Source organism: Lagopus leucura, unplaced genomic scaffold (assembly GCF_019238085.1).
Source record: "Lagopus leucura isolate 7727_CA_CO unplaced genomic scaffold, USGS_WTPT01 Super-Scaffold_702, whole genome shotgun sequence".
Taxonomy (NCBI): Eukaryota; Metazoa; Chordata; class Aves; order Galliformes; family Phasianidae; genus Lagopus; species Lagopus leucura.
Window position 1 is genome coordinate 3,681,718 of NW_024962254.1, and position 27,695 is coordinate 3,709,412.

At 41.3% G+C, this 27,695-nt stretch overlaps 1 protein-coding gene across 3 annotated transcripts in view; it reads left to right on the forward strand.

Moving 5' to 3' along the window:
- Nucleotides 1-2,064: 2,064 nt before the first annotated feature.
- PICALM (phosphatidylinositol binding clathrin assembly protein) overlaps nt 2,065-27,695 on the forward strand; it is a 63,500-nt gene continuing 37,869 nt past the window's right edge. Inside the window, exon 1 of one of the 3 annotated variants that reach the window (XM_042862469.1) lies at nt 2,065-2,303. In XM_042862469.1, coding sequence (XP_042718403.1) covers nt 2,174-2,303 — 130 coding nt within the window. In that variant the 5' untranslated portion in view covers nt 2,065-2,173. The remainder of the gene's footprint in view (nt 2,304-27,695) is intronic. The other 2 variants (XM_042862468.1, XM_042862470.1) reach the window with 2 other exon arrangements.

The following is a 27,695-nucleotide window of genomic DNA, read 5'->3' on the forward strand; positions in this document are numbered from 1 at the left end:
CAGAGGGGAGCCACAAAGATGATCAGGGGACTGGAGCACCTCTACAAAGACAGGCTGAGGGAGCTGGGCTTGTTCAGCCTGGAGAAAAGAAGGCTGCGGGGTGACCTCATTGCAGCCTTTCAGTACCTAAAGGGAGCCTACAAACAGGAGGGGAGTCAACTCTTTGAAAGGGTTCATAACTGAAGGACGAGGGGAAATGGTTTGAAGTTGAGGGAAGGAAGATTTAGGTTGGATGTCAGGGGGAAATTCTTTACAGAGAGAGCGGTGAGGTGCTGGAACAGGCTGCTCAGAGAGGCTGTGGATGCCCCGTTCCTGGAGGTGTTCAATTCCAGGTTGGATGGGGCCCTGGGCAGCCTGGTCTGGTATTAAATGTGGGGGTTGGTGGCCCTGCGTGTGGAAGGGAGGTTGGAGATTCATGATCCTTGAGGTCCCTTCCAACCCAGGCCATTCTGTGATTCTGTGAATTTAAATCTCCAGTTTACAATATAATTTGGAAACAGTACAAAAAGGTGGTGTATTCACAGTGATGCTGCTGTATCAACAGCCCACAGCAGTCTTAGTGTTTTTGTGATGCGAAGTTTTATGCTAAAGCTGTCCTATCTCAGAGTCCACTGGCGTGGGTATTTGGAACTCGAAGAGCAGGTCAGGAGGAGCCAACAAATACAAATGTGGCATTATGAAGGAAGCAAGTTCTACATGTGCAAGCACTCCTTCCACAGACACAGCAATTACATTATTTGGGTCCAGCTTTCACCAGTTATCCTTCATCTGACACCGATTTTCAGCAAGCATTATGAAGAGATAATCCTACTCAGATATCCTGTCAGGCAGACCAAGCCGACCGTCGTTCGTATACCACTTCTGTTTAAATTGCCTAATAAATCCTTCAGTGGCTTCACGGATCAGGGACATTTCCAAGAAGAATCATCAGGAGGCACTTCTGGGAGAGGAAGGATATTTGCCTGATGGAATGCTGTGGTTTTGCTGCGTTACTCGTTGCTGTAGGAGCTGGGAAGAGAGGAGTGCCCTGTTGGAAGAAGTAAAGGGTGCTCGGGGTGTCTGTGATTGCAGCAGAACCAAACTCTGGTTGCTGCTCCTCACTGCCTGTCGTTCTCTTCAGGGTCACCCAGGCTGCCAGGTCCTGGGAGGTTCCTGAAGGAACGCTTGACTAACTTTTATGGAACGTGAAGCAACTTTGCACAAAATCCCATAAGTCAAGGGCAGAGCCGCTGGGTAAATCCGAGAGCCCTGAGAAGCATTAGCTGAGGGGTAAAACGGAGGAAGGCCGATCGGGAAAGACCTGAAAAACACACTGTAGTTTATTGACATATATTTATGATGGAAATTTGAGAGCTTTCAAATAAGACCGAGGAGGACGAATGCAGCAACCGCTCAGCTTCCAGCCTTCGGGAAGAGCTCTCCTTCACGTCTCCATTGGCCAAGGTACCACACAAGGAATTTCCAAGGCACTTTCCAAGCCGAGGAACACAAAAATTTCCTCACAACTCCCGAGGTTTTATTTTACAACCCTTTCAAGCGTCACCCTGCTGACCACAGAGCGGGTACCCACGCCGACCCAACCTCTGTTTCCCCAACGATATGACACAGAGCCGGGAGCCGTCCCCGCTTTCCTCCAGCTGCGCGGACCCTCCGGCTGAAAGCAGGCAGCCCTCAACGGCCCCTCAGCGGCCCCCGCCCGCCGCACCCGCGCTGAGGGCAGCCAGGCACCACGTGACCCCGCCCCTTCTCGCACCCGAGGAGCTCCGCACCGGGGCTCGTCCGCTGTAGGGAAGGGCGGGAGGGGAAAGAAGGGGGGGGGCGCGCACGGGGCGTGTCACGTGGGCGTGGCGCCAGGATCACGTGACGCTGGGCGGCCGGAAAGCTCCGAGGAGGAGCCGCGCTGCCGCCATTTTCCTGCGGCGCCCAGCGTGTGTCCCCTGTCCCCGGCCGAGCGGAAGGCGCAGGGGGAGGGGACGGCGGCTGGGGGAGGGGGGTGGGAGGAGGAGGAGGAGGAGGGGTCCCTGCTCGGGTGACAGGTCCGTCCCTGGGGGCGGAGCGGGGGCCGCCTGCGGCGCGGCGGGGCGAGGAATCCGTTCAGCTCCATCCTCCGGCGCAGTCCTCCCGTCCCGGCCCCCGAGGAAGGAGTGGCGCCGCGCTCCCTTCCAGCACCGCCATGTCCGGCCAGAGCCTCACCGACCGCATCACGGCGGCTCAGCACAGCGTGACCGGCTCGGCGGTCTCCAAAACCGTCTGCAAGGCCACGACGCACGAGGTCATGGGGCCCAAGAAGAAACACCTGGACTGTGAGTACACGAGGGGTGACGGCGCCGGGGCTCTGTCTGCGCTCCGAGCCGGGCTGCGGGGCCGCCTCCTCTCCCTCCGGCCTCGCGGGGACGTGGAGCGGCGGGGCTCCGTGCGCTCCGGCATAGGAGGGTGTGGTTGGGGGGTGGGGGTGGGTGGGAGCGGGGACGTGGCGACGGAGAGCTTGGGAGAGGCTGCTCGCCGTGCGTGTGCCCGGCAGGAGAGGCCTTCCCGTGGGTTTCTTCTTTATGCATAGGGCTCTGAGCAGTGTAAGCTTCTGAAGGACGGCGCTTGCCCCGTTCCTCTTCCTCGGAGGACCGAGGGCATTGAGCAGAGGAATGGGATGTTATTTCCTCGCTTATTGGTCTGGTTGGTCTCTTGCTAGAGCACCATTCTTGCATTCTATAGAATTGGAGCCTGTCTCCAAGTTGGTCACTTCTCTTATTTCTCTCCCAGGTAGTCTACTAGGGGAAAAAAAAAACCAACCAATACTTTCCCATCGTTTTGCTCCGTATAGTCTTCTGTGTGAAATGAGTGCTCAAGGGATTAATCTCTCTCTTATCCTTTCTAGTCTCCCTAGCAGGGGGAGATGGGCCTAAGAGGGCTTCTTTAGGTCTTCAGCACCTGAGTTCAGCACCCCATACAGCTTCTATTAAAACTAAATCCAAAGTGGGAAGTCTTGAAAGGTTTTCTCTGAGTTCTGTTCCACCCAGTTGATTACAGTGAGCTCAGAAGTTCATATTAGTGCATGTTCCATTAAGCTGTGAGGTCATAGGGCAAAGGATGCACTTCAGTTGGGTACTTGAGTGTATCACGTCCATTTACTGTAGACCTGTCCTCCTCCATCTGTAAAGAAAGATACTAGAGAGAAACCTGTGGATGTGCCTTCTGTGTAAGTGCTTTGTCCCTTCCTCCCACCCACGTATGTGAGAAGGCTGAGTCTTTGTGTATCTTGAATTTCTGCCTTGACTCCTCACTATGTCTAAATGACAAGACCAGATGATAGTAATAGTATACTGTAGTTACTACTTTTTTCCATCAAAACGTATCTGACTTGAAGCATAAAGAAACTCCTGGTTTATGAGTACCTGAGAGAGATACGGACCATTTTATAGAGTAGCCATGGAAAAGCTGCCTCTGTTTCTTGTTGCTATTCTCTCATCCATTTCATCTTTTGCTTCAAGACTGTGTTATAAATGACTATATGTGATTGGGTTCTTCTGTTCTTAGTTTGTTGTATTTTGTTTTGTGTCAGCTGGGGAGATCTGTGGGCTGTAGTTAACTTCAGTCCCAGGTAGAGAAAGCACCTTGTCGTACGTCAGTATGAAGCCATGATGGTACTGGATTTCTCACAACAGAAAGGGAGGCTTTATGGTAAAACCTTTAAGTTTATCTTGGAGTAGTAGAAAAAACATAGTTCCAGGACCATCCAACTGACCCATCAACTGCTCTTCAGAGTTGTGTGTGTTTATTCAAAGGTGGTGTTCTGAAAATGTTTGCAGGGGGATGTCCTAATCCAGACCTATAGAATACTGTTCTGGAGGGGTGCTTGTTATACTTAGAACACATCGGAAAGCAGTGTCTGGTGATTGCTGGATGAGAGGACTGCTTCCTTATTTCCTGTCTGCTCTGGATTGAGAACTTCCCAGTTCCTGCTTCTTTCTTGGATGATTCTGTTTTTCAGAGCGATGTGAACTTATTTTCGATTAGCTTTACTACTATCACTACTTTTCCAAACAGTAAAAATAGATCCTGAGAAGATCAAGTTTTGTGTTCTGCCTCTAATAAGTTTCTTGGGAATCTCTGGTCCTGCCATCAGGAAATGACACAGTTCCATATTTTGGAAGTCTTCTTTGTTCGTACTGTTTATGGTTGCATGGTTAAAAATAAATGCTTTTTTTTTTTTTTTTTTTTTTCAGAAGCTGTTATTCAAGCCCCACCTCTGGGTCATTTGCACATACTTCTTTAAAAAATAGTTTAATTCTTTTAACTGCTAAATAAATCCGAAATGCTGACCTCTCACTGTGAACAGCAGTATACCAGTCTCCCATGGGCAGCATCCCTCTGGAATATTTAAAAATATCTTAAACTTTCAAAGCTTGATTTGCTGAAGCCCGTCTCCAGACTTTAGACAAGTTAATGAGTTACGTTTTCTGAGACTCTCCTGGAGTTAAGCCTTACTTCTGTAGTGTTTTCTGTGGTTGTTGCATATTCTTCTTGATGTGGTATATGTGTTACTTATGCAGACTTCTAATTCTGTGGCTGTCCTATTTCTGAAACTTTCTTGTTTAAGCTTGAGCTGTCGTGAGCACGTTGAAGTAGCCCAGCCTTGCACTAACCCGTATAACTGGGAAAAATGTAAAACAAATGCCTGTATGTGTGAGCATTCCAACTCTAATTTATCTTGTTCTTGATTGCCTATGGAGTTCCAGAACTGAAGGGCTTCCTTTACTGTATTTCTGTGTTCCCTCAGTGACTGGGCCGTATTGGTCCTTTCCAGTTACAGATTTAGTTGCTTTTTTTTTTTTTTTTTTTTTTTGTTAGAGGGGGAAAGAGATTTTGGATTGACAATTGGACTTGGCCTATGATAGGTAACATCAATCATCTTGTGATCCACTGCTCGCACTCTGGATATGCTGCTGTTCTGGAGGTTCCATCTTGTAACTGGGATAAGAATTCTGTTTTGCCATCCAGGTGCTGCATTTGTAACTACGGATTAGTTGTTCCATAGTAATCAGGCTCAGTAGTCTTGAAACCTCCCAAAGTATAGTTCATTAACTTTATTTTATGGAAAACCTAGTTTAACTAGGACTTCGTCCCAGTTTTCACACCACTCTGATATCTCACAACTAGCTTGTGGGTTTCATTTGTATGCAAGATTTCATACAGCCCTTCCTTTCATGGCTAGTTATTGTCTGCTGTATTCAGTGCTGTACAGAGATAAGAACAAAATTGAGTGTAAATGGTGCTGGAAACCTTGTTGCTGAATTTTGCTTTAATTTTTATGGTTCTAAGGTTGGAGTAGGGGGAGCTGTATATGTATATATTTGTGGTGGGCAGTTAGTGTTAAGAAAGGCACTGGAATGGGCTGCCCAAGGAGGTGTTCAAGGGCTGTTTGAACGTTGTGTTGAGGGACATTGTTGAGTGAGAACTGTTGGTGACAGGTGGATGGTTGGACTGGGTGATCTTGTAGGCCTTTTCCAACCTTGGTGTTTCTGTGATTCTGTGAAAGTCACGAGATAATGCATGTAATAGCAACTAGGGTCCCCAGTGGCACAGAGAAATGTTTGTGTACCTGTGCAAGTTTGTGAGTGCATTAAAAAAGCAAAATGAAACAGCTTTGATGTGAAATATGGTTAGGGCTGGGTTTTTGAGTGTGTGTGGTGTAGTAGCCCTGTCTGCTTGTAGATAATAGTGCTCTTTAAAGGAGAATGTGGATGGATGGGTTGGAAGGAAGTTATGATACTGTAATTATTCTTTCTTAACAGGAAATCTCTCAATAGTTATGCCAGAGTGTAGCTTCCTTTACTTTGTTTTTATCAAATAAAAATATTTATTTATTGTGAAGAAACTCAGTTTTTTGAGGAAGACAGTAAACTGACACTGCCCTCTGTTATGTAGATGTTACTGAGAAACTACATAAGTGAAAGTAAGTTGAATTAAATTTGTTGGGAACTTATTTCCCAAGTCCTTCACTCAGCTGTTTTGGCTTTTCTTGCAGACTAGAACAGCAACAACGTCCAGCTCAAGTCTTGCTTTATGCTTCTGCTCTCAGGTGACAGTCAGCAGAGGGGATCTTGTAGCACTGAAGGAGGACAATAATCGCTGCTTTTTCTCTGTACCTCACTGGAAATCTGCAGTAAAGCTGTGAAAATCAGTGCTTTCAGTGATCACCTGCCTTTGAATACTGAGTGGTGCAGTGTGTTAACTCCTGGGTTGTTAAAACACTGTGGTGTTCTGCAGTAGCAGTAGGTTATCCATGTTCTCTTTATGGCACTTAAAACTTTACCAGAGCTAACTTTTTTTTTTTTTTTTTTTGTTAGGACTTCCTGATGTTTCTCATGGCTTTGCTTCTCATTTTATATCTGACTGAAATTTCTGGAGGCAGTCCATGGCTATTCTTGCTTGGAACGGTTATGTGTAACCATAATTACTCCAAATGCAGATAATTACATCATTACAGCTTTCTTTTGAAGTATTTCTTTCTCTCTAAGTCCTTCTGTGACTCCTTCAGGATTTGTTCCTTAGTGAGCTTTCCCCAGCTTCTTACTAGAATTCCTTTACAGTATTTGTTTATGCCTTTTAGTAGAGCACAAGAACTATCACACTCCTCTGGAGTGCCAGAGGGCTGATTTTTCTACCACAGCTGCTCATTTGCAGAGAGAATAGCCATTTAGTTCTGCAGCTGTTGTTTCACTTTACTTAGCCTGAAGCAGTATTCTACTTCAGATGAAGTAAGAGGCAGGAGCTATGGAGGAGAGGCTGGAGAACACCTGCAGTCAGCTTACTGTGAATCTTCATACTGCCATGGTTTTGCATTGGCTGAAGTTACTCAGGTGTCATGTAAGTTTGGGCTGTTGCTCTAACTATACTTTTTAATGGTGCAGACATCTCTCACATCTTCTAAACAAGATGCTCAAAAAAGACATCCTGCATTTCAGACTGTGACCTAATGATCTATTTCAGTCTTGCTTGTATTCTTAAGATCAGTTTTCAGTCCCTAGATGTGGAAGTTTTAAGCTGTTCTTAGTGGCGAGAAGTTTACAAAGTAACATTACTTTGCATAGTGATACTTTAAAACAAACGAACAAACAAACAAAGAACCATGGAGTACAAGCTTGCTTTTTGTTGGTTTCCTTTTTTTTTCCTGTACACTGCCTGTTGTAAAGCATATGATCACTAAACTACTAAGTAAATGCTGTGAAAGTTAACTTATGAAATGCTAGAGATCTTGCTCTCCCTGAAAAATACCACACCTTTTCCACAACACAGACATGTTTTGCATGGAGAAGTTCAGTATTTTTTAACAGTCTCCTGAAGTTTATCAATATCTTGAAGGTATTTTCACTTTTTAATGCTGAAACATCAGTTACTTTTCCAAAAATAGCCCAGTTGCTGCAGATAGGATGTGTGCACTCTTACTTCTGTAAACCTTGTTGATCCTAAATCATTATAGAAGAAAAGAGGTGAGTGTTGTGAATGACTTGGTTGTAGTCTTGTTGTAAGACAGTCACTAAGCATTCATGTATAAAGCAATAGTCTCGAGTGCGCGTTTGTTCTTCTGTGTCAGCAAACTCTTTTGCTCCAGCAGTGAGAACTTTTCACAAGTTCTTTGACAGAACCTCATCTTGTCTAGAAACCTATTTATGTCCATCAGTATGGGAGTTTAACTTTCTAGGTTTCCTGCAGGTTGATGTATTAACCTCAGAAGTAGCTGTAATGTGGAGCTGAACATTATCTTGCAAAGGTTCCGGTAGGGGAGACTTTGTTGCTGATTGTCTGCACTGGATTAGAAGTTAAACAAGAACTGACCAGCCAAAAACCACTGCTAAACAGAAATGGAAGAAACTGATGTTGATATCAAGTTGTTCTGATATTTTTCTTGCTGTTCAAGAAGTTATGTCCGTTGTGAAAAATGATTCTGACCAGGCAGGGTATGGACTTTTCTTACCTGTTGCACACTTCTTAGCTCAAAGGAGGTAGAAATACGTGTGTTGTGTCTCAGCAATCACCCTTGGCTTCACATTTCAGCTTAATCAGTTAGATGGCAGTTTGTAAACCTCCAAAGGCTGTCTGTATATTCACTATGAACTTTGGGTATTCTTAAGGCTGTTAGTGGCAAATCCAGGTTCTGAGCATTTTGTGACAAATCGGGTATTGAGATTTGAGAAATCAGGGAACTAAGCTGTATTTAACTGTCTGTGAAAATAACTTTGTTAAGTTAAGCGTTTCATAATGACTTAACAAATGGGTCGGATTTTCAGATTGTGGCTAAACATCCCTATGCTGTTTTTCTAAAGGAGCTTTATTAAGGTAATACTTATCTGGATCATTTGAATGTTAAAAATGAGCAAATTAGGCTTTTTTTCCTGTTTTTCTTTGGAACAAATGTAGTAAAATGACAAGATCTACACCAGAAGTTGATGTGGAATGTCAGTTCTTAGCATGAGTCGCATGTAAATGTACTGGAGAGAAGTGGCACAAAGGTCTTGTGGTTTTATTTTAATTCATGTGATGACGTACATGTAGTGTCTGGGCATGTATTGATGTATATATAACATAATAGACAAATATGGCTCTTAGGCTCATTCTCAGCTCTGTAATGTAATTTCTTTGAGATCTGTCAATTTCCTAAGGAGAAGCTCTCCACATGAAGCCCTTTTTCTCCTTCCGCTGATTCTCTTGATAAGGCACTTCTGAAATCTTCGTGTAACGTTCCTTATTACCTCTGAAGCAAGCAGTCCTTCAGTTACTGTGTCTGTGTGCCGTGGCAGCAGTGCCATTCTGGAAGCAGCAGTTCTTCTGCTTATGTAGGAAGTGATACGTTTGTGCTGGTTCCAACCCTGCTCTGCTATTTCACATATTTACTCTAAATATGGTACTTGCAGTAGCATGTAACTTGGCCACTGCAGTTCCCTACTGTATACTGTGCCATCAACAAAGCATCTCTACAGTTTGTAACCTTTGTCACTTTTAATACTTAAGCATTTGTTCTTCAAATTGTTGATATTTGTTCAATTGTTAATAGCTGTTTCCTTCCCAAATTTTTTAATATATATTTTTTTTCAAATTAGTGGCTTTTATAGCTGTATTTAATCCAGTTTGAAGAATGATACATACTTCATTAGCATCCTCACAACGTTTCTGGGTGTCTGTGATCTGATTATTCTGGTACTTTCTGCCAAATCAGAAGATCAGGTGGCTATCAAACAGGGGAAATAGCTGTCTGTGTTCTCTGACATTAAGGGCTGCCTGTGACTTGCTTAGCTCTTGGCAGTGTTTGAATTCTTCTGGGATGGATAATGAGGAGCTGTAATGTGATATGACAGTTTCTGTACCTGTCTCATGCTTTTCAGGTGCGTGCTTTCTGTGTTGGGTTTACTTCTGTTATATAGAGCGCTTCTCCCCCCTGTTTATACTTAAGTTCAGAAATCCCTTCAGCATTTCACTTAAATTTGTTTCTAGTTGTGCTTGGTTTATTTGGCTGATAAATAGGTCGATATTTAATTGGAAATTGGGTCACACATGAGTTTGAATTTGATTCTATCCCCTTTACCTCCTCCCTAGCCTGCACTGCTGTGATAATTGCAGCCTTCACTGCAACCTATTTCAAACTTTGAATTTTTCTGATCCTCGTCTATGTATTCCTGACCTGACCTCATTTTTGATGTAAAATGGTAAAACTTGCTTAGCTATTCTCAGTATGGTGGCTTAAACACTGTGACAGTGGTGTCAGTTGATTGATTGTCCATTTTTCTATTTGCCAGAAACCATTGGTATTAATAATTTAGCAGACAGTGTTATGATAAGCTTAAAAAAATCTTGCTTTAAAAAATGATAAACTATATACTTATGGTACACAGCAACTATATACAGATGTGGTTTTCAAATGAAGCTAACTTTGCATAAAGCAATTCTTGTTTGATCTGGCTTTTCTAAATATTCTTTCTGTGCTCTTTTTCTCTCAACAAGTTTTACTGGTCAGAAATAAAAAGATAGGTGAGGATTCCAGTATGACTTGGAATCAGTTGTGATGGTTCGTGTGGCTTTGCTCTCATTGATACGGAGAAGTTCTGATTAGCAGGTTTAGTCAAATTACAGTGCCTGCATTTGTTGTCCTTCATTACAATTGACTGCCACCAGTCTGTTAAGCTCAGTTGGAGTTATTCTCCTCTAAGTGCATTTCAGTCAGATATTGAAACAGCACTGTAGAACGAAGTCTAGAGCATCAAAAGTATAGGAGGTGGACTTTGATCATAGGAATGAGCCAATGAATGCCAAATATGAACACTTGCATGACTGGGCTGTAGTAATTTCTAACAAGGCAATGAAGTGCGTCGTGAGCTGCTGCCTTTTGGTTAGCTGTCTGATGGAAAAGCTCAAGATACACAAATGCTAGCTGTAAACTGTTTGAAATGCAGGAACTGACACGCTGTGCTATGCTTTGGGGAAAAAATGGTGCTCTGGGGGCAGACTTCTTTTATAAATCTTTGATAGTTAATAGGGAATGAGATGAAACTTCTTTTTGGATGTGTTGAGCTGGAATGCTTTGCCACAGACAGTAGCATCATTAAGCCTATCAAATGTAATCAAGGCTAACGCTGTTTCCTGGCAGATTACTTTGCATTAAAAATATGGAATATGTGAAGTTTATTTCCGTGCTTAATTTGGCATGTAAGCAGATAGAAATCCAGGGAAGCTTTTGCGTTAGTTCTCACATGCCAGGGGACAGCACGGTTAATTGAACGTGTGATGTTGGGAATTGCATTGCTATGAGTTGGAAGCATTGTTTTTAAAAACTTTTTTGCCTACACGGAGTTATTTTACAAGGAGACTTTATTCAGATTAAATTATTTGTAAGAAAAACAGAATACTTTTGTGAAGATGCTTTTGTCCTTCAAAAAAATAAATGTTAACGAGGAGCCTTTGTAGATAGGAATTTGTTCATCCTCTTGGTATGTAGCAGGGTGGACACAAGACATTCTAACACCTAGTTGTACTGTAGCTGCATGTTCTTTTTAGCTCTCTGAGGTTCCAGCTAATGAATGACTTGACTTTGAAACATTGGAATAACTAGCTAGATCTTGCAGTTAGAGCTTTTCTTTAGAAAACAGTTCTGTTTTAAAGATAGAATCAGGCTGAAGCAGTCTTTCCTTTTACTGATGACCACTTTTACTTTGGTTGTGGTTTATTTTAGAGGCTGTTCATGGCAGGGACATGTCTTCGTGCATGTTAAATACAGAAATTTCCGTCTGGAAGCAGTGGGATGAGGGAGAATTTACATTTTACTACTTCTATCACTGGTCTAGTTTCAAACTGAAAAGGTTTTAAGCTCCATGTTTGCTGTAAAACTGTGAAACTTGGTAACTGCATCACTGCTAATGAAGTGCTCATCAGGAAGGTCTCTAAATCTGGGAGTGAGCAGAAGAGCTGCTTTGGATTTATGAAGCCCAAACACAACATTACTGTTACAGGGTGGGAACCCATTTGTAAGGTCCATGGCTTTAGCTGTTGACGATCAGCAGAGCTTCATTTGCAGCACCAGAAAAGCACGACTTCTCTTCCACACTCTGTGCTTGGTGAAGGCTGTTTCTGTTCCACCCTGACTGTAAAGGATAATTCTGATCTGTTAGCAGTTGCTAACAATGCTATTTGAACATGCATTGAAGATGCACTAGGATGAGCCAAGATGAGTTTCGTTTGCTCAGGGAGCTCCAAATACCTCGTGGGAAATATTATTCTAAATTGAAGAAGGAAGTGAAAGCTAAATTAGGCAGACATTTCTAACACTTCTGTGGAAAGTATGGAGGATTTTAGCTGTTGCTGTACTTGGCTGCCTCTTCTTACATGAGCTGAGTACACAAGTTTCAGCTGAAACAGTTTTATGATTACATGTGTGTTTCGACTGGGGGAAGATACAATTTTTTAAATTTTCCTGTTGAGCTCCTGTACTCCATTTATCTGATCTATCCACAGTTCATATCAGAAAGCAGTCTGTATTGTCCAGAAACGAAGGCATGAATGCGCCTGTCAATGAGAAAGCTCATTTAACGAGTTCACCTTTATATGCAAAACAAAGGAAATACTGTGGAACGGGTGGAGCTTGTGTTAAAGTGGCAGCAAGAAATATTCCAGTTTGAAGTATCTTGAATTTTAGTATTTATTAGAATTTAGCACAAGTCACCAAATAGGAGCAGCTTTGCATTTTGTTTTGGTGTCTTTGTCATGTTCGTGTTGAAGATCAGTTCCTTTTGGAGTAGCTATTCAGATGGAACCTCTTGTTTTCCAGCTTGGATCCTTCCTCTTTGCATCCTTCAGATATTCATGGACATTGTAAGACCTGCCTGAGCCTCCTTTTCTCCAGGCTGGGCAGTCCCAGTGCTCTGTCTTCACTGGAGTTGTTCTCCAGGTCCTTGGTGATCTTGGAGGCCCTCCATTCAACTCTGTCCAGTCTGCATGTAGTGGGGAGCCCGGAACTCCAGTTGCAGCCTCATGATTGCTGAGTAAAGCAGAACCATCACCTCTTCTGACCCTGCTGGAGATACTTTGCCTAATGCAGCCAAGAATACCATTAGCTGCCTTCACAGCATGGCTGCACAGCTCTGCTGGCTCGTGTTCAGCTTGGTGTCTTATCAGGACCCAAAGGTTTTTCTTGCAGGCTGGCTTTCCAGCTGGGTTCCCTTAGCATGTGCTGGTGCCTGAGGCTGTTCCTACCCAGGTAAGGAACTCTGTACTTCTTAGTGAGCTTCATGAGATTTTTGCCATCCAGCCTCTCCGTTGTCTTTTGTGGTGCTCTGTTGGGCCAACCACTCCCACCAGTTCTGTTGGTGTGTATTCTAGCTTGGTGTGTAATTTTCAGTGATAATAGATATTTGATTATTAGCAGTTATCCATGTTGAAATAAAATCATTTTTCAGGAATCCTTGTTTGCCTTTAAGAAAAAGGCTAATGTGCTATGATCAGCAAATAATCAAAATGTCTTTGCTCCTCAGCCATTAGCTGAGATTTGGTAACTAAAAGCTCTGCAGCAAGCTTTGAGCAAGTGTTTCTTGTCAGTGAGAGAGAAGTCTTATGGTAAAATACTGAGGGTTATTAGCTTGAATTTGATGAGCTGCTTTTACAGAAATTTCAGGAAAAAAAGATAGATTCCTTAAGAGAACTCCCTTATGAAATACATGCTGTGCTGTATTATTCTTTGTTAGTAGTTTGATTGTCTTGACTTTTCTCCACTTTTTCCCCTCTGTACACTTACATTAGACTGCTTTTTATATGATGTCTTACAAGTGCTTAACTCAGAGCTACAGTTGCCATGAAGAACCCTCAAGCTCTGTTCAGTCAGCTAAAGCAGCAAGCAGCCATCTGATTTTAACCACTTGTAGGTATGTGAGAAGTCATGCTGGTCATAGAGCACAGAACAGGTATGGAACACAGCAGTATTTTTCACATACAGTATGTCGCTGTTTACTTCTTAACAGTTGTCCTGCTAAATGTCAGTATTTCTGCAATGACTTCTCTGAGTAGATCTTCATAAGCCTGTGGCCACATAAAACTCCTTAAAGATACAAACAACTGCTTTTGAAGCTCTCAAGCTTGATTTTTGTAGTGCATACAGAACACCTCGGTATCTGCAGGGTAAGTTCATTTGCCTTTTGTTCTCTCAGTAATATGGGTTAAAAACATGGTTGAACTGATATTCTGCAGGGACAAAAGGACAAAAGTCATGTATGGTGTTAGCAGCGTTGGAATCTTTTGATGGTGCATCTTATTTGGTGCAACAAACTGATATGAACTCTTGACAAATGCAGATGTTTCCACAAAACCATGTCTGAAGGATTTTTTTCTCTTAGTAATTAACTGGGCAACCGTTTATTGCAGGGGAAGCTGTGGAGGGTGGCAAGTGCCAAGACAGACATCCTACTATGCATTTAAATATTTTTACAATTACAATGTACTGCTTTAATTACATTGCTTTTATTTTGCTATGTAATTACTGGTTTGCTGAGGACATCAGTATACTCCTGCTTTGTGTTCTGCAGGCAATGTGCAGCCGGGGAGGTTGCATACTGGAGGATGTGTTCTGGCATGAGTGCTTTTGAGAAACAGGGAAAGCTGGAGGTCTTTGAAATTCGAGAAGGTCATAGTCTGACCAAAATGCTTTGCTCTGTGGGGGTGGATATATGTATGCATCTTTATCTGCAGCTTCAGCACCGATGGAGGTAGGCAAATTCAGGGGTAGGCCTCCTTTTGCTCAAATGTGTTTCCTTACAGCTCTCAAAAGCATTTAGGTGAAGTGTTGTATTCTTGTTCTGAATTAGGTTTGTAGAAAAGGAAATCCTGCTTCCAAAGTCTGTTTTCAAAAATGGGAGGAGACAAGCATATCTTATGCAGCTTTGCAGAAGCCTCAGGTTGGATGGCTTCATTTCTCATCTTGGCTATTGTCTATTAAACTAACTAAAAGATGCAGCTCCTCCTTACAAAAAAGAGAAAAAGGGATCGATGTGTGATTCCTGCTTAAATAATGACTTGGAAGAATTTTGTGGCTTAAAAACTTGTTCAGTGAGACTTGTAAGATGCACTTGCATGTGTACACCGTTTGCTTGGGATAGCTTCCTGCTTTCAGTGGGAGATTAGTGTTGAAGCTGTACAGTTTTCAGAGTAATTACTTTGGAAGAAAATAGCAGCACTCCATCTTGTACAATTAACCATGCTTGCATCCAACCATGATGTGTAACCATCCATACTATTCCTGATATACTGTGTGCTGAAATACTTCAATATCAAATATGATGGCTGTAGTTCACAATCAAAGCTTGCCCATCCCAAAGATCTCTTCAGACTGCAGGCCTAATGTGTTCTCAGCCAGCACCGCTCAGAGCACTAACTGTAGCTGAAGAAGTGGATGCATCCTCAAGTCTTCAAAGTGCTGTGCTCTGGAAATACTTAATGTTGAACAAATAACTGTTTGTGATTTTGATTCATTGAAATGATCACATGTTCAGCGAAAAAGGAGTATTTTCTTCCTCCTTGGTTTTAAATGCTCAGTGCAAATGTTCTGTTTATGCAGCCGCTGTCATGTGAGTTGGCAAATGCAGGCAGTTTTCATCTTGTAATCAAGAATCACCTTTAGAGAATGTTCTGTAGGCTCATTATTAGCATTTTTTAAAGATAAGATCAAGGCTCTGCATTTGGAGATGCTTCCAATGGGGATAATATACCAGTGTTTGGTATGGGAAGCAAACAGTTGTTTTGGACTAATTTGGGGATAAAGTATGTTTTAAAAAGTACAAGATTAATGTGGAGCAGAAGTGTTTTAGCAGGTCTTGGACATTTCTCTGCATGTGGGTTCTCAGGAAGTAGTTGAGCTGTATTTTTTAAAGTGAGAACTTGAGGCTTCATCCTTATAGAGAGTAATGCAGTACTGGTGAGACTTTCAGTGTCTGCAGTGGTAACGAACACTGCAGCAGGAGAAAAACTTGGTTGTCAGAGAAAGCGTTATTGAAGTGTTATTTGGGGGGAGTGGGGCTAAGGGGGGATCTTACCTAAGCAAGCAGATCTTAGACATTCATTTACTTCTTATGAGCTTCATAATTCACACACAAAAATGATACACTAAGAAATCTGCAATTAAAACAAAACAGCAAAAAAAAAAAAACCCTAGTGGAAATGTAGCTTACTCTGTCAAACCAGTTTTTTTTTTTCTTTTTTTTTGTCTTCAGAAAAACGTGGAATGCAAATGGTTTTTCATTTAAACCTTTAACTTTGCTAATATGCTGCATTCACTCCGGAGATCCATATCCAAAGCTGTGTTGGGGGGTACTTTAGTATGCTAGTCGAAATCAGATTGGCAGGAGCTGGTAAACATCTTCTGAAATTAAATTTTTCATTCTGGCTCAAGTAATCTCTTAAATCTTTGGCAGCTCTCCCTGTGAAAATGTGAATACTTAAGGACGGCAGACAAAAATGAATTGTAAGGAGAGGAAAGGACTGGAAAATTAATCGTTAGGAAGCTGACTATCTTGTAGATACTTTTATATTGACTTTCACTTAGATTGCTGGTTCTCCCTCATGACAAAAATTGATCTTGATGGGGGCAGGTTAAAAGAATTTCCTGGCATTTTTTCTGCATGATTATCTCAGAAACAAAATAGTGCAGAGAACTGCTTTGAAATACAGGGTTTTGCCATCAAATTGGAAGATAGCTAGAGTGGAATATGTCCTTCCCAGGTTTGTACTGGTAATTTTTTGTTAATAACTGGTGTGTTGGAACATAGCATGTGCTGGCATTGTTTGAAGCTGCTCTTCAGGGCAAGATTAGAAGACAAAGTTAAATTGACAAACTGGGGCAGTTCTCCATGGAAGAGCTGCTTTCTAAATGGGTAAAGATGATGTTAAAGCTGAGTATGAAATAAGGAATATCTGGCAGTGCAAGAGCACTACAAGAATTTTTGGCTTATTTTCAGTGTAAAACACTGGTGTTAGGCTGCAGTAAAGGTGGGGTATCCTTCTGTATTTATACAGAGGAATGAATGTAGCAGGGGACAGCATCTTCCTTTCTCCTTGGTGCAGGGGAGTTTTTGTTGGTGTGCTGCGTTTGTGGGTGGGGAGGGGAAAGTGGAACTGAGGAGAATCCAGAAGAGATCAGCTGGAAAGATGACTGGAAGAGTGTAGGGAGCACTGAAAGAAAAAGGTTTATTAAGAAAACGGGTGACAGAAAATAGTGTTGGTGGAAGGACTGGTGCCCTTCCCTGTTTCCTCTTATTCTTCTCCCTTTTGCATGCAATCATCTTTTCTGTAGGCACTCCTGGCAATTTTCATCTTCTGTATGCATCTTCTCTTTTTGGAGAGTGAGAAAAAACATGTGGAGTGTTTTTTCCCCTACTCGGGGTAGCTTTTTCTGTTTTTGGAGAAATTAATATCATTCAAAGAGGAGTATGTCGTAGAAAAGAAATTTTTACAATAAAGATAATGAAGCAATGGAACAGTTGCCTGAAGAACTGATGGGTGTCCCATCCCTGGAGCCTTTCAGAGTCAGTCTAGGTGGGGCTCTGAGCAACATGATCAAGCTGTAGGTGTCCCTGTTCATTGCAGGGGACTTGGAGTGGTTGATCTTTAAGGGTCCCTTCCAACTCAAATGATTTTGTGGCAAGTGATGGAATGAGCTCACCCTGTCTCAAGTCAGTGAGCTGCCTCACAAACACATGTCCTAAAAATGAGCATCCATCAAGTTGCATGGGGGGAGATTCAGGTTGGATGTTAAGGAAATTTCCTCTCCTAAGGAGTGGCAGCCAAGGGGGTTGGTGGAGTCACCATTCCTGGTGTTGTTCACAAAACATTTAGATGTTGTACTAAGGGACATGGCTTGGGGAAGTATTGGTGGTAGTTTGGACTGGGTGATCTTGGAGGTCTTTTCCAACCTTGGTGATTCTGTGATCCTGTTTCTGAGGTGAAATGGGGGGGATTGCATGTTAAGTGAGGTTCTTTCTAAACCTTACTCTTTCCTTTGGTTTGATGGGGGTTGAGGATTGAGCCCAGGTTAGGGGTGACTTTTTATAATTAAAAAAAAAAAGGGGGGTGTGTGAAATATTACAGGGAGGGAGTCATAGAGGTAGTGTCATTTAAGGCTCACTGTTCCTCCGTTGGTTTTCCTAACCTGTTCTTCCCAAGTTGTGTTGTGCTCACCACCACTCTGAAAAAGGCCCTTCACTTACCTGAAGTATAAATCGAGAATCAAGATCTAAGTAAGTTAAACTGTGGTTTGTATTCAACTTACAGAGTAAAAATATTGTGAGAATGGAAGGAATTAGCTCGTAGCAGTAGCTATCTAGTCAAATCTGTTCAACTGTGAGCTTGATAGCCTTTTCCTTTTGTAAAAAAGAAAAAAAAAAAGGTAGAAGTGAATTCATAGTGCTGATCAAAACTTGTTACTGATGCTGGTACACAAGTAGCTGCCTTTGACAAACTTGTGTTCAAGGGATCCATCCGTGGGTTTAACCAAGGCTCTGGTTAGATGAGTGGTGATCACTTGCTAGCTGTGGGATTGGAGCAGGTGACCTTCAGAGGTACTGCCCAACCTGAATTAATTTAAAATTCTGTGATCCGATTTACGTGCAACTTATTTTCTTTACTGTGCTATGATGGTCTGGCAATTCAGGTGGTTTTCCTGCTGGAGCATCTCCTCTTGTCTGAAAGCATAAGGTGCTGATGCTTGCAGGATAAGCAAAACTTCTTGAAATTGTTACTTCTTCCTGGGAGAAATGCATCTGCTTGGAGCAGCGTAGAGGAATCAGGGTGTTGGTGCATTCAGGTTTTAAACTTCAAGTTGTTTGAGCCTTCATGAATAGTAATTGTTTCTGAATTAATGAGATAAATGTAGCTGCAATGAGGGAATTGTTCGTGCATGTGGCTGTGCTGTTGAGTTGGGATTTAGAAAACATTTAGTGTTAACCTTAATAGTGTGATGAAGGTATTCAGTACATTGGAGGGTAGGTACTGATAAGGGGTGCAGTGATCTGTTGTGTCTTCAGAAACTGTCTGCAAACATAACTTAGATCTGTGATTTTCTGCAGTGTTTCTAAGTGTGGGGAACTTTGAATGTTTACCATTAGAAATGTTGGATCAAAATGAGAATTTGGTACGTCCTCATACATGAGAATTAAGAAAACGAATAAAAACGCAACACAACAGCAAATAAAAACCTGTTCCCTGTTTTTCCAATTGCTTCATGAGCTGTTTCCTATATTTTAGCTTTTTTTCCCCCCATAATTTCACTTACGGGTGCTTTGTTTTTGGTTTAAACTCATCTTGCTCAGAGAAGTCCCTGTTGAGCTGAACCCTTTTGAGCTACTCTATTTTCACACAAGGTATCTTGATCAGTTTTTACAGTGCTCAAATTTGGGAAGTGAGGATTTGTCAAGGAGTTGCCATAGGAGTAAATCTAGACTGTGAAACATCCTGCAGCAGTAATGCTGAGTTCATGGGATTACTGACAGAAAAAGTTTCCAAGGACTGTAGTTAGAAATCACTGTTTTAGCTATGGGAGAGAATACTTCAGCCATACTTGAACTGAAAGGAATAAAAAGACAAGATGCAGCTTGATGAAGTGAAATTAGAAATTGCTGGCTGTAAAGCAGGTTATACTACATGATGTTAAACCTGCCTTCAGCTTCTTTTATTCTGCCTATCTACTGTGAATGAGATTAATCTCATTCCTTGTGAAATGTGGAGAGCCCTGAACAAAGTCGTTCTTCTCAGGTTTCTGTAACTCTTCCAGCAATAGTTTCCTGAGTTGGTGTATCTAATGCCTAGAAAAAACGTTATATGCAGAGGAGGAATTGCCAGCTGCAGTTCTTACTGTTGTGAGAAACATGCAGTGTACATTTCCTTATCTCCCAGTTGAGGGGAGTTGGATGAAGCCTCTGGGAAATGTGTTGTAGAAGACTTCATCTAGTAAAGCAGTTGGGTGCACGTAGGTTTCTTCCTATTCTAAGTTAACGTTAAGCTCAGATAAAATACTGTTTGTGGCATATTTTGCTTTAAATGCAAAGGCAGATATTTTCTGGTAATGGTGAAGATAACGGAATATTCTTTCAGCTCTTGGATGTATGCAGGTTATGTAATATCCTTCTGGCAGATAAAAATCTCACTGGCTCAGACTAAGACCCAACATCATTCTATCTTGATCAGTTAAGTACGTCATTTGGACTTTTTGTTTTTATAAAGGCTTCATCTACAGTTACCAAATGTTTCTTTTTGAAGAAGAAATCAAGAAATTGTCAGTACTGCGTGCTTGTATTAATTCCCACTCAATTATTTTTGATTGTTTTTAGACAAATTGGATTTCCAGTGAAAAGTACTTGTATCCAGGAACTCTAATCGTATTTCCTGTAATAAAATAACATCTATAGAAGAGTTGGGAAATTAAGTAGAAATTTATCGTATGTACACAAAGTCAGAGTTTAACACTTAAATTGGAATGCGTAGAATCAGGTTTGAATGTGGCAGAGTAGGTATCAGCTAACATCTGTATTTTGGTCTTATCATAGGATTTTGGATTTCCTCTGTCTTGTGTAAATGTCCAAAATCCTTTCATGGCACAATTCAATCCTCTGATGCTCAAGTGCTGAAGAATAGTGTGTGTTAAATGCTGTTGAAATGTTTTCTAAGTGCTTTGTGTGAATTTTCCTGCTGGCACTGGTATGCGTTTATCAGTGGAGCCTTTTTGAGTTCTTTGTTCATTTTGTGTCTTAATTTTTGGAAAATACTGTCTTGCAACTTCATAAACTGAGAATTAATATTAAGAGATATGGAAATATGTCAGAACTGGGGGGGGATGGTGTTCATAATCTAGAATAGAGGTTTTTGTCAGCAGGTGCTGGATAAAGTAGTTCTGGACTTGTATGTTACCCTTCATACAAAGTATTCAGGTTAAAAAGTATCTTTTAGGTCAGGAAATGACAACCACTGACTTATGGAAAGCCTTGCTGCTGCTACAGTCTGTGACTAAATTCAGTTTCTATTTCATTCCAGATCTGCTGCCAAATGCTACATTGTTATAAATGGAGCGGTTGGTTGGTTTTTACTCTGCTAGGAGGAGGATGTGATAGCGGGATTTAAAATTGACGTTGGTACAGAGATCCTGTTGGCTGCTCAGAGGTGACCTATGGAGTGTTAATCCTAAGCACAGAAAAATTGTTTAGAATTAGTGAAAGTAAATTGAATTTTAGAGCACCATTAGCACTTCAGCTGTGTTCTTAATACAATCAAAGGAAATGCTCTTTCTTTTGTCCAGTGACAAACTTCCTAGCAGTGTAAATCCAATCGTTTCAGATTAAAGACCAGTTAGAGGCAGAGTTGCTGACTTCTAATGTTCTGATTTCTTTTGCAAAGTTCATAGAAAGTTGGCACAATTAGCTGCTGCAGTGTTGTGTGGTGTCTTATGGGAAGGAATTGCATCTGCTAAACTTTCATCCAGCCCTTGGTAACACGCTAGCTCTGAAAGCATTTAATAGATGTTTGTATGGAACATTGCTGACCAAATGATGGAACTTTTCAAATCTCTTTTTCTGTTTCTGAGATGAAATATTTGCTTAGAGTGAAAAGTATTACTGTAAGAAGATGAGACTTTAACACAGGAGCAAGGATTATAGCTTGGGAGTTAGAAGAACGAAGATCAAGACAGGTAGTGAAAGCAATTGAACGCATGTCCTGTGAGCACCATCAGTTTGTGCTCTGCTGTTTCAACTGTTGGGCTAAGTAAAAATGCCAGATTTTTTCCCTACTGTGTATCACATTCACAGCTGTGATACAACAGAACTGTTTTAGCTTTGAATGTTTTGTCTTGAATGAATGCTCAGGATGAGAGGTAATGACTTTAAGTTATGCCAGGGGAGGTTCAGGTTGGATATTAAGAAAAATTCTCAGAAAGAATGGGAAAGTATTGGCACAGGCTGCCTATGGAGATGCTGGAGTCTCTGTTGGTAGAGGTGCTGAAGGAACATGGAGTATGGCGCTGAAGGATGTGGTTAGTGGGCATGGTAGGGATTAGTTGATGGTTGGACTTGATGATCTTGGAATCACTGAGATTGGAAAAGATGATTCTATCTCATGGAGAGAGCACTCAGAGTGCAAGGGGGAAGTCTTTAATTCATAGCCTTTGCAATCTTAAGTTCAGAGCTTAACTAAGATCCATTTGTACAGCTGGAGGTGAAAGGGGAAAAGGACTGATCATAAACAAGTGGACACTCATGCAGAGAATTATTTTCGTATCAGCATTGTCCCGTAGTCCATCATTAATGATTAGCCACAAATAGAATGTCAGCCAGCAGTGTGTTATCTCTGCAGAGTCAGAAAGCCAAGCCACACACTGAATGGGTTGTGCTCTATTGGATTTCTGATATAACTTTATAAGAAGTGAGTTGAAGGTGAAATGATTCTTTTTTTTTTTTTTTTTTTAAAGGCATATATGGCTTCACCATGTGTTTTGGCTTTGGGTATAAATTTACGAGTTAGGTAAACCTGAACTGAAGCACAGCTGGCTTGTTCTTTGGATCTATCAATGTGTATTCAAATTCTAATTGCCTTTCCTGCTGGTAAGACAAGTTGCAGTGTTGAGGCCAATGAAAACTTCCTGACACCTTCATATTTTGCTGCATAATGCCACTTTTCTATTCCTGGTGTACTGCAACTTCTGCTAGTTTCCATTTTAGAATATATATATGTAACTCTTTTGGAAGTGTAGGGAATTAAGAATTCTTAGTGCAGGTTTTAATGTGTAATAGCATGCTTGTTCACTGTAGTGTTTCCCTTGTTTGGTCACTGAGTTTCTCTGCAGTAAAGAAGCATGTGAAGTCTGGAAAGTATGTAGTCTGTTCAGAATGACCTTTAAACTTTGACAATGCCCTTGTTGTGAAGTACAGGTATGTAGTGTGTACATCTGCTTGGAGGTAATGACTCCAGTGAGGTATTTGACTACCAGGGTGGTGCTTAAACTATCAATAAATCAGAAAACAGGACTTAGCTGTGTAAGTGTGTCTATAGAAGATCACAAAATAGATGAGAAAAAATGAGAGTCTTGTGTTGGGCCTGAAGAAAGTAGATGCATATATGAATATATAAGCACAGGTGCTAATGGGGCATACACCATCACCTGTGTCGTTCCTGTGTTGCTTTTTTGGTAGCTGGAGAGGAATGAGGTGTTTCATGTAATGTAGGTATCCTTGCCTGTCTTTAATCATGCTTTGTACTCCTTGTGGATGGTAGTTTCTGGAGTTAAAACACACAGAAAGGCATTTTTTTTTTATCGTTAAGGTGCCCATTGCTATACTTTATGTTGCAATTGTGATGCTGTGTTTGTGACCCCGGTTTCTGTGACGGGTGGCTGACAGACACAGCCTGAACTACAGTGAGCTGCATTGAGGAACACTGAGATCTCACAGCAGTGGTACCTGCAGTGGGGAGGAAAGAAAATGCAACTGCCAAGCATTGCTGCTTTTACATACGGAATGGATTCTGTGGGGAAAATTAGATCCTTTGAACGGGAACAATGGTCAGCTGAGCTGCTTGTTCTGTGGAACTCTTTCAGAGCTGTATTTTGTAGCAGGCTTTTGAAAAATAAATGTGTTGGGCTCGTTCCTCCAATGCAAACCACTTGAATACCTAGCAGGACCTGTTACCTGTATTTTTTCCTAATTGTGGTCTGAACGTGAGCTGCTTTCCAGGACTGCAGTACCTGTTTCCTATATGTTTTCCAGTAATCTTCATAAAACTGCACTGTCTACATTACTCATTAAGATCAAAATGCTCTCACTCTGAAATATTTTGGTCCTACTTCAGATGAAATTTAGGCAATCTGGAAAAATACTGCTGTATTTTCCCTTTTGTTAACAGTGGAATAATGAGCTCCTTCACTGCAATCTGGAAATGCCGTTGCTCATTTTGATGTTGCTTACAAAGTGACTTCCCCATAAAGTGTTAAAAATGCTGCTTTGGAGCAGTTTGGGCTGGATGAGTTTGGTTGCTGTGTTTGGACCAGAGTAGACATTGGTTTTCCAGTTGTCTTAGCAAACATGAATTCCTATTCAATGAACCACAGATGTGAGTTGGCAAGTAACTATTGATCAAAGTAATAGGGGACTTGCAAGCTTCTTTGTGTTTGACCAAAGCTTATTTTAGGGACTGAATGAATTTTATCTGTCTTAGGATATGTAAGTGTAGATTCTGCCTTGTTTCATAGGATGCAATTTACCTTCTTCTCCCACTTAGTCTTTTCTTAACTGAAGAATGCAGTTAAAACTCTTGGCACTGTGTGCATACTAATGTTGATTGATCAGTATTTCAATTAGCTGCATATGGGATGGCTATGGTAAGATACAAAACAAACAAAAAAAAAAGCAAAGCACATTGGAGAATATAACTATGTGCTTACTCCACATAGCATTTTTGGTGTAATAACAGATGAAAAAGCAGTGGTTACAAAAATAGGAATTTGTCACGGTTGCTTGACCTACTTTGAAGGGCTCAGTTTCTGGTCTGGAAGATCCAATTCTTGGAAATATTTCCAGGTTGGTATTTTAGGTAGAAATGTTAAAAATGAGAATAAAAATATGAGAATAAAAAATGTACATCTTTGTGTACGCACAGTGGTTGAGTTTGTAATTTTGACTTGCATTCAGTCTACTCAACGGGTTTCTGCAGATGATGGTCTGAGCTAGCAAAATCTGTTTTCAAGGCAAATTTTAATTGATAAATTAATGGAGGTAAGATTCCCCAAATAAATTCATACGGATGGGTTCTCTGTGTGAGAAAACCAAAGAGTTAGTTATAATTCTGTCTTGGGGGGGATGCCTAGGGCAGGATGGGGTTCTGCATCAGGTCAGATCACAAGCGCGTGCTGTAATCACGCCTGTTCTCTGGGATAATGAGTTGCTGATGCCTTTGCTGCTGTATTGCCAAGCCTGACTGCCTTGGCTTTGCTGTTGGTTGGGAACCCTGTGATTGCATAAAGGGTTTTGCTAATCCACATCTACACACCTGGTGAAAGTGCTGTATGAAACCAACCTGTAGGAGCTGTTGTGTGTGCAGGTAGCTTCTTGTTTCTTGTGTGTGAATCTTCAGCCTTGTACTTTTCATCTCTATGCTTCTCTGACCTGATACCTATCAATTGTGTAATATTGTAGGGGAAAAAAAACAGTGAATCATTTGGTTCTGTCCTGTAATGAAGCATGAACAGTTGTAAAGTTTGTAGATATCTTGGTTCAGAGAGCACATAACTTCTTTCTCTCTCCTGGAGTAACCTATGATATGATGCTGCATGCTTTGTGCTAGGCAACTTCAGCAGATTTAAGTAATAGGATTGCTTAGGTGCAGGTGTAATGGCACATCTTTTAGTGCTGCTAGAAAGTTTGTAATCCAGACACGATTCCCTGCCAAGATTTCCTTTTTAGAGGGGAAAGGCATAAAATCTAAAAAACTGAATTAGCTTAAGTAATCTAGCAGTGAAGATTTTAGTTAATGTAACAGAAAAAAGATTGAATATCTTACATTTAAAAGACTGGAACTGTTTTATAGGAAAGTTGTGTGATTTCAAAATCTTTGCTGAAACTTGGCACTTGAATTAATATGGATAGGTGAAATGGAATTCTTCAAACTGTATCACCTTACAGATCTAAGGCCTCGTAACCTTTAGAAATTTGCATTCATGTTGGACTGTAGTTTTGTAAGTCACTTCTGTGTGTCCGTTTTCTCATTCTCTTTCCATACACAGGGCATTAAGTCATTAATTGGTTTAGGTAGTGAGGGACCTCAGAGTCTGCTGATCTGACCCTTCTTGACCAGGGTACCCAGGAAAAGATCTGCTTCCTTATGGATTCCAGTGCCTGACCACTTTCATTTAAGATCCTTTTTCCTATGAGAATTCCCCTCACTGTACTGTCTGCTGCTTGTCGTGCTCCTGCTGTTAAAAACCACACAAAAATGTCCAAGTGAAGGTAATGTTTGTACTCCCTCCTACCTCCCTTTGTCTTCTCTTCTGCTGATGGAATAAGCCCACATCCTTCAACTCTGACTGTCCTGCTGAACTTTGGGCTGTCTCCACCTCCACCCATGGATATGGCTGTACATTAGTTGCTGTTTAAAGTTTTCCTCAATGCGAGTGTCCCACCCAGCACCAAGCTTAAGGTAAAGTTCCTGTTGCTTACTGCTGCTTTCTTTGAAGCTTTGGAAGTGCCTTATCCCTAAGTAGTGCAGGTTTTATTGTATAGTATTGCTCGTACCACACCCAGTAACTAGCAGCATGAGCTAGTAGTGGGTAGGGGTGTGAAATCAGGTTGTATCAAGTGTACGGTGTTGAAAATCACCGTGTTTGTGCCTCTCCGTTATTGATGGGATGAGGTGAAGAACAACACCGTATGTGAGGCTGCTCCTGCAAAGCCGGCCCAGCAGTGTGGAGTGCAGGCTGCTGTATTCCCTTCTGCTATATTGTGCTGTGCTTCTTAAGCCATGGTTAGCATAAAAATGCCTGCTCTAATTGAGGCCTAACTGTACAAGTATTTCTGTACCAAATCAGTGTTACTCATGCAAATACTTTCAAAGAAGCTTTTAGACTTGTTTCGGGAGAGTTACATCAATGATAAAGGCACTTGAGGGTATCAGGATGTACCAGACTGCTAAGCATCTGTGCTGATGGAAAAAGCATCTTCCACATAAAACCTTCCATACATCTGTTCAACCTGCCTTTTGTACAGAAAGAAGCTTTTTATTTTGCTGGACTAATTTTGCAGTAATACGAGTTTTGTACCAACTCTTCCCCTTGTTTGCATTTGCAAATTTATTTCCTTCCACTCAAGGCTAGACTTGTCTGTTTACCCCTGTTCTTGCCCATTTTCTCCCAGTTGGCTGCTATTTCTCCTTCCTAATGTGCCTTCCCCTCTTCCCCCACTCACCAAGTTCATTCACATGCTTTTCACATAAGCATTCATCAGTGCTGTGAGGGATGGTTTTCAGCAGCTGTCACAAAGGCTGTTTTCTTTTACACACAGCGACAGATATCAAGACATGATTTGAAAGCTGTTTTCTTTAAAAACACTTCTACCAGTGTAAAATGTCTTCTAGAACAGATGTAATTGTTTAGCAGTTCAAGGTAATGGGTTTAAATGATACCTCATTATGATTGACTATGTGGCAAATGTTGTGTTTAGGAGTTCTCACTTTCTAACTTGCATTGCACTCTTAGGCTGTGGTGTGTGACTTGATGTACTGTGATGCATACCTTTACACTTAATGTGTATTCCTGTTTGATAGCCTTGCACAGAACTTCTTACATTATTCGTTAGGTGTCAGGAATCAAGAAGCTTCAGGGCTTGGTTTTAATGGCCAGCTCAGAACATACCTATTGCTGAGCAATATCCTCACCTTGTCTTAACACCTAAAGTCATCATCCAGTAATAGATAACCATACCTTAAAAGTGAGGTCATGAATGCCTGTAGTCATCAGTTTTACTTGTAGATCAAGGAATGGCTAATCACTCCATCTCACATTTTTGAATGTGGAAATCATTTCCTGCTTGCTTCCTTTAATTATTAAACTTGTAAATACCAGCGTTTTCAGTTCTGACTCTACTAGTTCGGAGTTTACAGTAGGCGTATGTTACCTGCTGCTTGTGTCTGAAGAGAGTCCTGCCTGACTTCAGTCACTCATAAGAGTTCATTCGTAGCAGAATAGAAAACTTCTGTCTTCAAAGATTAAATGTTTGCATTTGGAATTAACTGGAATCATAGGATCTGCTTAAAATCCTAGTAGATGACAGATAGGGCTCTAGTCTTGATCCATATTGAAGTATGGCCATTGGTAAGGCTTTGAGTCTGAGGGAAAATAACTGCTTTATATGAAAATTTATACAATTTTCACTGTAATGACAGTGAAATGTCATCTGTCTTCTGTTGAAGGAAGTAAAAACTTAGTATTTAGTGCTACCAAGCCGTGTTGTATCACAGTTGAATGTAAATAGTTGCTTCTGCTTTAGTTTCTGTAGCATTGTGATCTGAAGTCTTCACTTCCTTCATCAGCATTTGAAACCAAGTTAATGGATTTTTCCTTAGTATTTGCTACATAATAAGCTGGGCTGCTCCTGATGACACATTTTTGGCTCTACCAGATCTAAGAGATGAAAAGGATTACT